This window comes from Benincasa hispida, chromosome 7 (assembly GCF_027475165.1).
Source record: "Benincasa hispida cultivar pf3 chromosome 7, pf3_genome.v1.1, whole genome shotgun sequence".
NCBI classification, from domain to species: Eukaryota; Viridiplantae; Streptophyta; class Magnoliopsida; order Cucurbitales; family Cucurbitaceae; genus Benincasa; species Benincasa hispida.
The window spans coordinates 25,853,373-25,868,898 of NC_143484.1; the positions used below are offsets into that span (position 1 = coordinate 25,853,373).

The window sequence follows — 15,526 nt, forward strand, 5'->3', positions numbered from 1 at the left end:
AATTATCCTCATTATATTCTCTACGGCATAGTCTATTTGTAAGGATTTTATCAAAAAAATGAGACTATTTACGAGATTTAGTCAAACCACAAGAATTTAATTCGGACTCTATCAAAACTATAAGATAGAGAGATCCAAAGACAAAAATGGAAGAATAATGTAAACATATAACTGATATAATACTTATATTATCAACTGTACATATTAGAAAACATATAACATTTTGATCATTAATTTCACTAATAGCAAAATGTTTAATTAATTACCAACATTAATATAAAGTAGAGACAAGAGAAACTTTCATCATACCCACAAAGAAACACACATCCCATAGTACATCTTTTCTTTTTCTTTTCTTTTTCCCATAAAAGAAAAGGGCATTCAATCAAATATATATTAATTCTCAATTAATATATCAATAGTGGAAAGAAAAAAGGGAAAAAAAAAAAAAAAAGCAAGATGTAATTAATTGATATGAAGATAAAACTTGAAGTTGAGTGGGTCCGACATGTCGAATCTTTTGAGCTTTTTTCTCTTTGTTGTTGTAGCTTTCTTTCAATGAACCAACCCCTTTTTATAGCATTGCAACATCACTTCTTTTTATATACTCTCAAGCTGTGTGGTTTTCTTTTAAAGAGAGAATAACAAGAGATGGAGAAACTAAAAAGGATTTTGTTTTGTTTTTTTTTTTTTCCTTTTCTTTTACTATAAAGAGAAGAATCCACCAGCAAATTAGCCATAGCTAAATTTCAAAAGAAGATGTTGGATGAAATTTGATTCTAGAATCATCCATGGGAAAATCGACATCATTTGCCACCTGTCGAGATTCAGATACGAAACGAATTTAGGTCTAGATTAAATTATTGTTTTAGTTCTTACGCTACTTAGATACTAACAATTCTTTGAACCAACAATTATATGTTAATATATCAGAAAAGAAAGAGAAACAAATGATATTGTTAGACCTAGTTAGGTTAAATTATCGTTTTATAAGATTATTAAACTTAGATATTAGCAATTATATGAATAAAAAAAAACATGTCATGTTCATTTGAGAGATTGAACTAAAACTATAATAATGTAGTTAGAAAGTATTTAAATCTTTAGAATCTAATTGAAACTATATGAAAATTATAAGTACTAAAATGGTATAAAAATATTAACCAAGTTGAATTAAAAGTCTTATGGTTGAACTTTAGAGAGAAAAAAAAAACTTATACAAGTGTTTTCTAAGTCTCTCAATTTTATTATTATGTCTAATAAGTTCATAACTTTAAAAATATCTAATAAACCTATGAATTTTTAACTTCAAATCTAACGAGTTGTTCAATTTTCAATTATATATCTGAATCATTTTTAGACCCTGTTTGATAATTATTTAATTTTGATTTTTGAAAATTAAATTTAAAAATACTACTCTTTCCAACTCTTAATTTCCTTTGTTTTCTACTTTTTAATAATATGTTTAAACAAATTAAGTCATATTTTGAAAATTATGACAAATAGTTTTAAAACCCTCATTTTTGTTTTGAAATCTGGCCAAAAATTCAAGTTTTTTTATTTAAGAAATATGATAAACGTAAAAACGAAGGGAAAATAGATTTAATTTTCAAACACTAAATAATTATCAAGAAAGTTAATTATAATCTATTAGATACAAATTCTAGAGAAGTTTGATTTAATAATACTGAAAAAACCAATTTTATTAGAGTAATTATTTTAAATGATAAAATCATTGAAAATATTTATAAATATAAAAAAATGTAACTATCTATCCGTATCAAAGGGTGACATTTTGCTATATTTATAAATAAATAAATTTATTTTACTAAATTATTTGTATGATGAGAATAATTATTACCATGGAAGAAAGAGTAATTATTTGATTGCGTATGTAAAATTTACCTTTTCGTTTGTCACAATAATGGCTGAGGAAAGCGAGGAAAACAACAATGAAGGCAATCCCAGCAATTAGTCCAATTATTACTGCCAACGTCTTCTCAATCTCAACGTCGTCGTTTCTACCATCTGTTAACCAAAATTATAATTACAATTTTTTTAAAAAAAAAAAAAACAAAAAAACCTATAAATTTTATGGATCTTGCTTTATTGAAATTATTTCCTTTTTCTATTGTCTTTACTCTGTTGGATGCAAATGGCTTTTAATCAGATTGGAATCACCTGCCTTCCCATGGTTTTCCATTTCAAATATGTATAATTAAAATCATGGAATTCTTTACGTGGGGTTTCGATGTCTAAAGTTTTAGAAATATAATAATTAAAAGTTCAAGGATCAAAATATAAAATTTGAACTTTTTAGGGTAAAACAAAATGTCTTGATTAGAGCTCCAAAATTTCGAATATACATCAATAAATAGAGTGTATATACATATTTTGGAAGATAAAAGTTATGTTAAAATAAATTCAAAGTTGAAAAATGAGTATTTAAATATAATATAAATATATAAATGACTAAACCTAGAGTTAAGTTTCACTTATTACATTTATTTTTATTAAATTATATAAAGCATCCTGTCAATAAAATTTATGGATCCACTATTGATATTTTGAAACTATTCTTTTCTTTTATTTAACTAAAACTTGAGAAGTATTTTTAGAAGTGAATTTTATGATTAGAAGAAATGTTAGTAAAATGTACCTTATCTAAATAAGTAATTAATATAATTAGAAATATTTAACAACATTAGTGAATTAAATCTTTGACCTCCCACACCAAAAGACTAACCACTAAATTTTTTTTTGTCTAAAAAAGAAATTTCAATTTATTGAATAAAAGATACCTTTTTTAAATTACTTTTTTTTTTCTCTCTCTCTCTCACTTTTCTTCTACACAATACCCATAAAATTATTTTTGAAAAGTAAAAAATTTAAATATGAAAAACTAATTGCATGAAAAGATGTGAAAGAAAAAAAAAATTGCAATCATCGCATTGACCAAAACCTCCAATTCACACCTTTATATGCACATGAAAATATAAATAATATTTACAAACTTTCTAACCAAGTTTTCTTTTTTTTGGGGGGGGTCTAATTTTACTTTATTGTAGACTAAAAATTAATTCTCTTAACAGTTTAATTATTAAAACTAAACACATAAATTTGATTATTTTCTACTATATTCTAAGCCTCTCATCCAAGTGATCACCCACCAACCATTCACCAAGTTTCTTATTTGACTTTCACCTATATTATGTCTATTGCATTTATATACTTTGAGTTTAACCTTCAGAGTAAGAAATTTCAAATCTATAACTATTTTATCGAGTTAGGTTTAAATTGACTATATTCATTTATTTAATAATTTAGTAAAGTTTATTGAACTAATTCTACAATATCGAAACAATAGTTACGAACTTTCATTCATCGTTATGTTGGTAAAGTAACCTACTTCATCCCACAACAATTGAACTCAAAGTACTAATTTTCTAAAATGAGATTATAAAAAAATAATAATCATAAAATAAAGGTTAGATTATAAAATTTAGTAGAAACTTAGAATTTAAATACTAGAGTTTATAATTAACCTTTAATATTTATGGTTTGATAAAACCTTTAAAAATAGTCGGAAAATTATTATTTTTATAAGATTTTATAGATTTGAGAAGAAAAATAATTCTAACTTTCCTAAAATTATAAAAATCAAATTTATAATTTAACAAGTAGATGTTAAATTACAAACATACCATTTCCGCCACCGCTACTGCCACTGCCACCATGAGGCCGAACACCGCCATGGGAGAATCGAGCATAGCATTTCCCCAAGAAAACATCGCCCCACCCCGCTGCGGCACAGTCCGTCCTAAGTCGGCCGACCGCGGCCGCAACACAGTCTTGACACTCCATGGCATCCAAATCCCCAACGCACTGCGCCACCCCTTGAACATCCCCAGAACCACCCACTCTAAACGGCCGATACCCACCAGTGCCGTCGGCCGCCGCTAAATATGCCAACACAGCATCCCTTCTAGCCAACCCGCCGGAATCATACCCCATCACCGCCCCACACTTTTTCACCACCACCGTCTTGTCCTCCACTCCCAAAAAGCTCACATTGTCATACTTCACAAAACACCCCTCCAACTGCAAGGCGCCGCCGCACGCGTCAAGGCATAACGAACCGAGCTGGGCCACAGCGTGCGTCACGCATTTGGCGCAGGCCATGTTCTCGAGGTCGCCACGGCATTGGTACAGGCCGTACACGGTGTCGCCGTCGCTGGCGCCGGCGACAGTGAAGTTTGTGTAGAGAGTGAAGGAGGCGGAGTTGAGGAGAGAAGTGAGGAGGGAGTTGAGATTTGACTCGATGGTTGAGCCCGGAGTGTATTTGGACTGAGAACAGCCGCCGTAGACAAACGACGTCTCGCCGGTGGGGGCCGCCGTGGACGGCGGCGAGAGGGTGGAAGTGAAGAGGAGGAGGAAGAAAGAGAGGGGGAGAGATGAACACATTTTGAGAGAGAGAGAGAGATGGGAAAAGAGAAGAGGTGTGTGATTGAAGGTTTTGAATGGGTATTTTTATATGGGCTTTTTGGTGATTGATCCCATGCAAGGAATTTTTGGGGGGTAGAATTATATAATTTGAGTGTTGTTTTCATAAGGAAACACAATATTTATATAATATACTAAAATTTTAGTGACTTTTTGCGATAGACTATGATAGAATACTATCAATATCATGATAGATATAGATAGTAGTCTATGATGATTTATTATAGACTGTGATATTTTGTGATATTTGTAAATATCTTTAATAATTTTAGTCATTTAAAACAATTGTAGTTAGAGTTGATTATTTAGTAAAAATTATTGGAATAAATAAATTAATAGAAGTTTGATTTTTTGTTTTAATTTGGATTGGTATGATTTTAAAAGTTTTAATTTGACCTCTATGCCAAAATAATTCAATAGTATCACTACACAATAGGACTACTTCTTAATAATTTGTTGAATGTAAAATTAATATACTTCTTAATAATCCTTTGATACAAATTTGAAATATTTTTGTAATTTTTTTTCTCACTATCATGTATTGAATGGTGTAAAATTGTTGGCCATATTTGTGGTGGTTTCTTTGGAATAAATTTTCAACTATTTGTGAGTTTTTGACTAAATTTTGTAAAGACCAAGGAGAAACCTTTTTAAATTATGGCAATCAAAATTGAAATTAAAATAAAATAATCGTAGTGATGGCAATGAAAATTTTAAGACTATAAAATCATATTTGTAATGCCTCAAACATAGAATTTGAAATTTAGATTCCGCATTTGATGATCCTCACAACCTGACTGACAAGGTCATTCTTACTTATGTTGAATAAATGTGGAATTGGTCCAAAGTTAAGCACACTTAACTTTGACATCCTATGATTGAACTACTGAAAAAAGATGCAATGCTTGTTTATAAGGTAGTAGGATCTTTTTCATTTGGATGTGATCTTGATTCATTCATCGAATTCTCTTGAAATTGGGGGTTATAATATTAGTTATGTCGAAACCGTATGGACTCGATTTGTGATTTAATTGTCAAAATAATTAGCTTAATTAATAGTAGAATTGTTATGCATTTTGTCTTTAAAAATCATAGGTTCAATCTTCCCTCCCATAAATATAGTATACCTAAAAAAGACTATGCTTTAGGCTTATTTGGAATGACTTAAAAACTTTTTTTTTTCGAAAATTTAAATACTTTTGATAAAAACTCTTTAAAACAAAGACATTCATATATGTGGGAACTCTTTCTCAAAAGTGTTTTATATACAAGTTTGTTTAGTTTGTTATATACTAAAGGTGTTTTTATTATTGTTAAATTATTATAAAAGACAATTATAGAATATTATGAGTTAATAATTTAAAATAACGGTCGTCAAAGTTGGTTATATAGAGAAGTCATCGAGATTGGCCACTAGTTGCAACTTTTGTTCATTTTAATCCTTATTCTTCATATATACTTAAAAAAAATAATAATAAAACAAACCATTTTGGTCATGTATCTTTTTCTATTTTGATCCGAAACTTTCAAATGTATTTGTTATTGTTATATATTTTTCTTATAATAATAAGAAAACCCTAGATATTCTATCAACCATTTAAGAATTTGTAACTGTCCAATAATATGAAGTTCTAGTTGAAGTCTTTGTTCCTTAAATGAAACTTGATTCTTCTTGAATTTCTCTTACTTCACTCGATGTAACTTCTTTTAGTTGTAAATTTGGACATGTGAGTTTCATTATGGATATCTTTCTTCAAGTTCCACATGCCTTGATTGAGATTCTTTTGTTCATGGGGTAAACTTGCCCATGTGAGCGGACAATCTTCATTTATTTATTTAGTTATATTAACAAGTTGGAAAATCTAACGGGACAAGTGTGAACCGTTTATCTCGAATACAACTCAACTAGTTCATACATTTTGTTAAATGATATATAATTCAATTTATCTTCATCCATCAGCTTAAGCTTTTAAATCAATCGGTGATTTATGACATTTGAAAATAAGAACTTGTTGAGGAATCGAACAATCAAATAAAATTTATAGATCAATATCAATTAATGACTACTAAAATGTGAAAATAAAGCACATGAAAGTAAAATAACGGTGGGAAATATAGAGATACTAGGAGATTACCTCGTTGGTTAAGAGATTGTTGGGTTACTCATTGATTTATCATAAGAATAAGATTATATAATTTTATAGCCTAAGGCTGATTTGTAAACATCGGCAACTCCTCTAATCAATTAGGTAGATATAGACAACCTAATTAATTATAAACTAACCAATATGTTGGGCTTCCATGCTTGTTGATTAGTCGCATTAAGCCTAGAAATTGGTTAGGATAACTAATTAACCTAGTCCGGTTCAATTTTATTACTTTTCTAAATCTTAATAAAAATCAATTATGAGCAATATGATAAAGTTTGAAAAGCTCATGTGAATCTACCACAACCGTAAAACTCAACCTATTCCTACTCAAATTAAGCATGTCTTCAATACAATTACAGATAATTTCAACATGCATAACATTGGTGAATGTGATTAAGTTGACTATTTAATCTACTTTAACACGCTTGTTCAAAAAGTTAAAGCAACGAAAAGAAACATGAACATTAGAAAAATGCATAAATAATCCATCAAAATGTCACCAATATCCATAAATAGTTGGCTGACAATCCTCACAATCAATGTTTCGAGCCTACTTAGATATCAACTCGATCACTGACACAAAAATCTTCAATTAAAAAGCATTTACATGGAAATCTCAAGTGTTTGAAGGAACTCTATATGAAGAGAACCAATGAGTGGAAGCAAGATCATTCTAAACCCCATTGTAACAGAACATACACATTTACAATCAAACAGTAAAAGTTATGCATAAATTTGAAATTATAGCATGTTCATAAATTTAACACTAAGGATCAAATGAACTTACCTTTGAAGAACTTTTCTTCTCGTTACCTCGATCTAACAGTATGAACGTTCAATAGCACGAACGTCATGCCTCAACAATCTCCTTGAACAGGAACAAATAACACCCGACCCTCGAATAGCAAGCAGACACTATCACTAGGCAACCTTGGTATTCTCGGTGTGAGAATCCAAGAGTTGTGGGTTCTGTATAGATTTGGTAGAGGGAAAGAGGAATTGAACGATCGTATAGATGATCGAGTAAATGGGAGAAATTTGAGTCTATCGTATAGACTGAGTACTCGAACGTTTAGTAAATGAGTGTCTATCGTATAGAAACTCTATGCATGATCGTTTATGCTCTCAAACTATCGTATAGCTATATCTTTTGTGCATTCAATTCACAATCACTTACCAATCGTATAATCAAAAAATGAAAATGATTTTCATAATTGATCACAACTTCCCACTAAGTTGGTTATTAGGAGAAAAAATTGAAACCAATTATCCCATAGATTTAATTACAAATAAATAATATATTCATAACCTATAGTTTTAATATCATATCTCAGCAATATATAAACCATTGTTCTTTTTCTCCTTTTTGGTATTTAATAATAATTCTTCCAATTAATGTATCTAGTACATCAAATCAATTATATCACATATAATTGAAATAATTTAATTATATCATATGTAATGAAATTTTCTCTTGTTAATTTGAACGCTTCAAAATAACCCAAAAACTATTTCTCAACATGAATCCATTGAGCTACCAAAGGGTATGGTCCTATAGCTTGAAGCTCCAACAGTACTTGAATAATTGACTAAACTCTTTAATCACGATATCCACAATCCATTAACTGTCAGACATTCCACTAAAGACAGATAGCTACATTCTTCGTAATATAGATATATTTCTGTGTCCATTGGATATAACCAATCAATAGTACGATAATCCTTCATAAATTGCTCGTAAGTACAGTCGGGCCAATTTACCATTTTGCCCCTGTAATTACACTTAACTCCTTAAGTACCACTGATTTCTCTAAAGAACAATAGATCATAGTCCTACTAAGAGTAAACCTTTCTCGGGCCAAGAGAAGATGTGACACCACATTGTTCAAGCCCCGAAATCAGCCCTTAAGGGAGTAATTTATCTACTTACTCTTAAATCGGAGAAGGAGTGAATTCCGTCTTGTGTAGCTGAGTTTCCAGCTCCCTAATCAGACGAATCCCCAAAGTGGTAGGTTTGAGTCGGCGATCTAGCCACTCGTACCCATGCAAATCAAAGGACCACCCTTATAGACAGGAGTTCCTAACTCACTTTGGATTAAGGTCATGTTACCTATGGTCATCCTAGTGAAATGAGAGTCTCTGTCATGAACGACATTATATAATGAGACTAAACATTTCATGGTTCGATCTTATACAAACTCTTTTGTGTAGAACATCCCCGCTCGCATGTCTAATACATGAATGGTTAGGATTAGACCATTTGTAGCATTTTACAACACTTGTATCATCTACAAAGTGGGCCACACTCGTAGTGTCATCAGGATAAGGTTTCCCTCCTTTATCCATCTACTACAAACCATTTAGGTTATCACTTAAAGTACGATCCACTTGTATGTTATCACATACATGCTTATGTTACAACAATAACCAAGGATCTTAGTTTATTGGTTTGTGGTTAATGCAACTAAAATATTTCATATTTTAAAGATTGTAGTGAATAAAATGTCTCATATTATTACATCACACAAATGTTTGTTCATACAGGTATTTACAAACTACAGGACCCTACGATATTTAGGGCATAAACCCCAACAGGGTTTTGGTGAGCCAAAAAGACCTGTAACTCTCCACCCAAGAATCCAAGAAATGAAAGAAGGATATTTATAAACATTGCAAGAACGTTGTGAATACTAGTTGACAACTGATATGAAAAATAGGCCTTTTAGAACAAGACTTGAACATTAAAAGAAAGCCAAAAAGAAAAGATTTGCATTTGGCCCAAGTTTCTATTTGTGGTAGTTGCCCTATGCGAAACTAATTAAGCCACATTGCAAAAAACTAAAAGAATGGTGTAAAATTCGATTTCTTCTCAATCATACTTCCAATTTCATGTTTGCTCTCTTTCCTTCAGTTCCATTTTTCTTTCTCTATTTTCTTCTTCTTCCTTTTGATTTTCTAGGTTAATTGATGAAGGAAATCAAAGATTCAAGCATGCCATTTGACAAACATGAAGAGGAAAAGAAGGAGAACACAAAGATTATAGTGGTTCGATCTTGAAGATCCACGTCCACTCTACAAAAGTATGAAGATTTCTTTATTCAAGCTTTTAAGGTGTATATTATAGATCTCTTTCTCTCTAGTTCACACACTGATATTTTAGCATACATGGATTGATTTAATAATTCACTATATTTATAAGCAGAGAGTTAGTTTACAACAATTGTTAGCTTGTTTTAGCTAGCTTTTCTAACAGTTGTTTCTGTTTCTTGTGAGAGGTGAGCTGGAAGAGGAAGTTTCAGCTGGATCTTGAGCTATTCAAAGATAAATTTTAGCTCATCTTCTTTACAACTCTCTACCTTGAGCTAAAGATTTCTTATACCTTTGTGTCTATTTTGTAGCTTCACCCTTCAGCTGGATGGTCTACTATTTTTAGTAGACCTAAGCAATACTCTAACTTGGACCGAGGCATTTCTTTAGTCAGAAAATCAGATAATTTTTCTTCTGTATTCATCTTTTCAATTCTAGTTTCACCTTTCTCCACCTTATCTCTAATAATGCATTTGAATGTCCACATGCTTTGTTCTATCATGGAATTGGGGATTTTTTTGTTAAACATATTGTACTTTAGTTGTCACAATGTATGTCTATTGTTTTTTGTTTAAAATAAAATTCTGATAATAATCCTTGTAGCAATTTAGCTTATTTGACAACTTCTGTTAAAGCAATAACCTCTGCTTTTGTCATAAATAGGGCCACAATAGACTGTAAACTTGACTTCTAGCTTATAGTATTTCCTCTAAACTGAAACACATACCCTGTTAATGATCTTCTCTTGTCTATATCACCAGCAAAGTCAAATTCTGAATAGCCTATTAGATTTAGACTAGTTGTGTCAGAATGTTTGTATAGGAGTCCTCTCTTCTGAGTGCCAACAAAGTATCTTAGTACCCATTTAGTAGCTTCCCAATGTGCCTTCCTTGGATTCCCCATATACTTCTTCAATAAGCTGGAAGAGTGAGATAAACCAGGTCTTGTACACACCATTAAATACATTAGACTGCCTGTAGCACTAGAATAGGGAATTTTCTCCATCACTTTCTTCTGTTCTTCGGTAGATGGAGAGTTTTGGGTTGAGAGTTTGATGAAAGTTTGAAATGTTAGGCTAAAGGGGTGTAAACAACCTTGTCATTTGCCATATTAAACCTCTTTAAAACCTTAGAGGCATAATGACTGACAAAGAAACAATTCTCCCTTGCTTCTGTTTCTGTAGATCTCCATCCCTAGAATTTTCCTTGTTGTCCCTAAGTCTTTCATATCAAACTCTTTGCTCATTTGAGCTTTAATTTCATTTAGTTCAGGCATACTACTTCCAACCAATAACATATCGTCTACATATAGTAAAAGAAATGCTTCTTCTTTATTTTCACACTTTTTTATGTAAACACATGAATCATAGTTGTTTCTTCTGAACTGTAGGCTCAATATAAACTCATCAAAATGCTTATACTAACACCTTGGAAACTGTTTAAGCCCATATAGGGATTTCTTCAACAAACAAACTAGATCTTCTAACCCATTTTTCTCGTAACATTCAGGTTGAAACATATAGATAGTTTCTTCTATCTTTCCATGTAGGAAAGCTGTGGTCACATCTAGCTGTTCTAGCTCTAGGTTTCTATAAGCTACAATAGCTAGGAACACTTTAATAGAAGTATGCTTCACCACAGGGGAGAAGATGTGATTGTAGTCTAGTCCTTCTATTTGAGTGTACCATCTAGCTACTAGTCGAGCCTTGTACCTCACTACACCTTCATCTTCCCTCCCCAACTTTTTCTTAAAGATCCATTTGCAAGATGTTACAAAAAGTCTCAAAATCAAGAATGAACAGTGTTGTTAGTAGTTGAACGATTGTTGACTTATTTCTGTTAAATGTTGTAACCACCAGAGTTCATCATCTTGACCAAATCGCTTGCACATATATAAACAAAATCAAAAGAGAGATCAATGTAATAGTGCATAGAAATCGAGAGAGTAAGACATTCGTTATGTAATACTTTAAAGAGTAATAAAAGATAACCTCCAAATTTGCATAGTGGACGTAGGCCTTTGGCCAAACCCCTTGAACTTCTATGTCTTTTCTTCTTACGTCTATGATCATTTAGATTTTGCGAAGGTATAGTTTACATGATCGTATAGTTCCTATTGCAACGTGTACATGATTGTTTAGCTCTGCGCTCAATCGTCTATACGATCGTTTAGGTCCTTAGCTGTCGTCTATATGATCGTTTAGCTTCAGTCAACTGTCGTCTACACGATCGTTTAGCGCTTCTCCTATCATTTACTTAATTGGCCTATCGTTTAGTTATTGGTGCATCGTCTACACGATCGTGTAGACTTTTGGTAAACAACAAAAGGATTTTTCAAGTATCTACACCCTATCTCCCCTGACTCTTGAATTGTTATCAACCGTTATAACTGAGTATATTGTGATTATTAATGCAAAGATCTAGTCATCTAGGACAATAATTGGTATCAGAGCTCAGTGAACAGTTCAAGACAGCTCCAAGATTTAAATTCTTAATTCAAAATAATCAATCTTGAACACCAAGAATGGAAACTACCGGATATGAGATTGAGAAATTCGATGGCAAGGCAAATTTTGAACTATGGAAAACAAAGATTAAAGCAGTCCTGGGGCTTCAGAAGGCACTCTTAGCCATTACAGAACCTGCAAAGTACCCTGGACCACTTTCTGAGGCAGACAAAGAGACTATTAAATCAAATGCATATGGAACCATTGTTCTTAATGCCACTAGCAGTGTTTTGAGGAAAATTGTAGATCAGCCTACGACCTATGCCCTGTGGACCAAGTTGAATGAGATTTATTTCAACAAAGATTTGCCCAATAAAGCTTTCTTGAGGGAATGATTCTTCACATATAAGATGGATCTAGCAAAGTCCCTCACAGACAATCTTAATAAGTTCAAGAGGTTGTCTTCTGAGTTCAAAACGATTGGAGATAATATTGGAGAAGAGAATGAAGCATTCATTTTATTGATTTCTCTACGAGAAACTTTCAAAGATGTGAAGACTGCATTGAAGTACAGTAGAGAAAGAATCACCACAGATACTATTATATCAGTTGTAAGAGTCAGAGAGCTTGAATTACAAATGACCAAGAAGCATCAACTAGGAGGTGAAGGCTTGTTCTCAAAAGGGAAGAACAAAAACAATGGGAAAACAAAACAATGGAGACAATTCCAAAATAAAATGCCATTTTTGTCACAAGATGGGGCACATGAAAAAGGACTGTTATGCCTTGAAGAGAAAATTGAACCAGCAGAACAAGGGGGGTAAACAGACTGAGGCTGTTGTAGGTGAGGATTCCCTAGACTATTCAAATGCATTATCTGCTACTGAAGAAGGTGGAGACCAGAATACTATGGAGACTCAAGATTGGGTGTTAGATCCTGGTTGTTCAGTCCACATGACACCATCCAAGGGATGGTTTTGCACTTATAAGAAGTGGGATGGTGGGCTGATCTATATAGAAAACAATAATACATGCAAAGCTATGAGAATAGAGTCTGTGTCCTTGAATATGCAAGATGGTTCAGTCAAATTAATAAGGAACGTGAGGCATGTTCCAACATTAAAGAGGAATCTCCTTTCATTGGGGATGTTTGATGCCATAAGATGTGAATATAGAGGTCCGGGAGGCACCTTTGAAATTATTAAGGATTCCAAAATGGTCTTGGTGGCAACTAAGGTAAATGGTCTATATGTCATCAAGGATGTGCAAATGACACACTTGGCTTTGTTAGCAACGGATGAGGAACCTACTGAAGATGAGTTGTGGCACAAAAGACTCCCTCATATCAGTGTGAGGGGGTTGAAAGTGCTATCAAAACAAGGTATACTACCAAGGGGTATTGGAGATAACCTTAAATTTTGTGAACATTGTATATTGTGCAAAGCAATTAGACAAAAATTCCCAAAAGGACAACACACTTCAAAAGAAATCCTTGAATATGTGCACTCAGATTTGTGGGGGCCAACTCACTCTCCATCTCTTAGTGGAGCAAGGTACTTTATTTCATTTATAGATGACTACTCTGGAAAGAGTTGGGTTTATTTCTTAAAATCCAAAGATGAAGTATTTAGTAGATTTAAAGAATGGAAGACCTTGATTGAGAAGCATACCTTTAAACAAATTAAACATTTGAGAACATATAACGGTTTAGAGTTTTTTGGAGAGGAGTTTAATTTGTATTGCGGGGAGAATGGCATAGTAAGGCATAGAACTGTGAGGTACACACCTCAACAAAATGGAGTAGCTGAAAGATTAAACAAAATAGTGTTGGAAAGAGTAAGATGTCAGCTGTCTCCTACACCGTATACACACTTAATAGATGCCCTCATCAATCTGTAGAGCTGAAGACTTCTGAAAAGAGGTGGATAGGGAAGCCACCTAAGCTGAAACACCTAAAAGTATTTGGTTATGTTGGCTATGTGCACCAAAGCCAAGGGAAATTGAACCCAAGGGTTGTAAAGTGCATGTTTTTAGGCTTTACACCGGGAGTAAAGGGCTTTAGGTTGTGGCATCTAGTTGAAAAGAGGTGTATGAATAGTAAGATGTGATCTTTAGAGAAAATGAAATGTTCATGATGTCGGAACAATGGTCTTCAACAACATCTAAGACTAGTAGCACCAGATTTGAGGTGGAGCCTCAAAATGATAATAAAGCTTCTACTTCCTCTCAAAATGAAGAGTTAGAAGGTGATGAGGCAGCTGAATCTAGTGATCATGTGTTAAGTGATCAAGTAGAGACACATGAAGACTTGCACAACTACTCATTGGCAAGAGACAGGCCGAGAAGAACTATAGTACCACCAACAAGGTACCAAGAGTCTGACTTTGCAAGTGTAGCATTGAGTGTTGCCATTTCTTTGAGTAATAATGAACCTTCCAGCTTTGAAGAAGAAACAAATAGCCCGGATGCTAGGCAATGGATTGAGGCTATGAATGATGAGATGAAGTCCCTCAATCAAAATGACACTTGGAGATTAGTACCTTTGCCTAAAGGGTACAAACCTATCTCATGCAAATGGATTTATAAGTTTAAAGAAGAGATTCCAGGTGTGCAAAAGGCTAGGTTCATCAAGGCTAGGCTTGTTGCTAAGGGGTTCACTCAAAAGGAAGGCATTTACTATAATGAGGTGTTCTCTCCAGTGTGAAGCATATTTCCATCTGACTGCTTCTTTCCCTTGTTGTACAGAAGGATTTGGATTTAGACTAGCTGGATGTAAAGACAGCCTTCTTACATGGGCTGTTGAATGAGACAATATACATGAGACGACTGATTACGGGCAGAAATGCACGTTATTACAGTGCTAAGTTATAAAACAATGCAGGTTTGCGTTGATAAAAATGTTGGATTTTATGTCCTAAAACTCGTAGTTTGTAAATTAATAAACATATTCTGTTTTATTTTTTTGATAAAATTGTTATTGAAATTGTAATCTTGAATCCAATAAACTAAGGTCTTGAGGCTATTTAATGTAGTTTGAACTTTATGTAGTGACATAAATGTGGATCAAGTTCAAATATATAGCCAAAATGGTCTATAGTATATGAATAAGGTTGGGTGCCTTATTCTGGGGACACTATGGATGCGGCCCATTTTGTAGTTAGTATAAATAATGTGATCCTAAATCGTTCATGTGGAGACATGAAAGTGGAGGCATCCTATGTAAAGAGTTTACATAAGACTGAACCATGAAATAGTCAGTTTTTACGTTTTAAATGCCGTTTAATGTATAAAACTGACTATTTCGTTAATTGATGACCTAGGTAACTTAATCTTAATCCTG

At 32.8% G+C, this 15,526-nt stretch overlaps 2 protein-coding genes across 2 annotated transcripts; one reads left to right on the plus strand and one right to left on the minus strand.

Moving 5' to 3' along the window:
* Window positions 1–202: 202 nt before the first annotated feature.
* Window positions 203–4,560, minus strand: LOC120080740 (plasmodesmata-located protein 6-like). The gene is made up of 3 exons (XM_039035365.2): window positions 3,705–4,560; window positions 1,906–2,028; window positions 203–817 (listed from the first exon to the last, which is right to left on the minus strand). The coding sequence occupies exons 1-3, from the start codon at window positions 4,462–4,464 to the stop codon at window positions 807–809; spliced, it is 894 nt and encodes a 297-aa protein (XP_038891293.1). The 5' UTR covers window positions 4,465–4,560; the 3' UTR covers window positions 203–806.
* An 8,382-nt stretch (window positions 4,561–12,942) lies between these two features.
* Window positions 12,943–14,890, plus strand: LOC150035066 (uncharacterized). Its single transcript, XM_090315220.1, has 2 exons — window positions 12,943–13,739; window positions 14,302–14,890. The coding sequence occupies exons 1-2, from the start codon at window positions 12,943–12,945 to the stop codon at window positions 14,888–14,890; spliced, it is 1,386 nt and encodes a 461-aa protein (XP_090171346.1).
* The last annotated feature ends 636 nt before the right edge of the window (window positions 14,891–15,526 follow it).

Bases quoted from the DNA above. Each gene is read 5' to 3' on its own strand.
- LOC120080740 (XM_039035365.2), bottom strand. From the start codon at position 4,464: ATGTGTTCATCTCTCCCCCTCTCTTTCTTCCTCCTCCTCTTCACTTCC. The intron at 2,029-3,704 runs GTATGTTTGTAA...TTTGGTTAACAG, and splicing joins CAGTAGCGGTGGCGGAAATG to ATGGTAGAAACGACGACGTT.
- LOC150035066 (XM_090315220.1), top strand. From the start codon at position 12,943: ATGGGGCACATGAAAAAGGACTGTTATGCCTTGAAGAGAAAATTGAAC. The intron at 13,740-14,301 runs GTACTTTATTTC...TGTGATCTTTAG, and splicing joins CCATCTCTTAGTGGAGCAAG to AGAAAATGAAATGTTCATGA.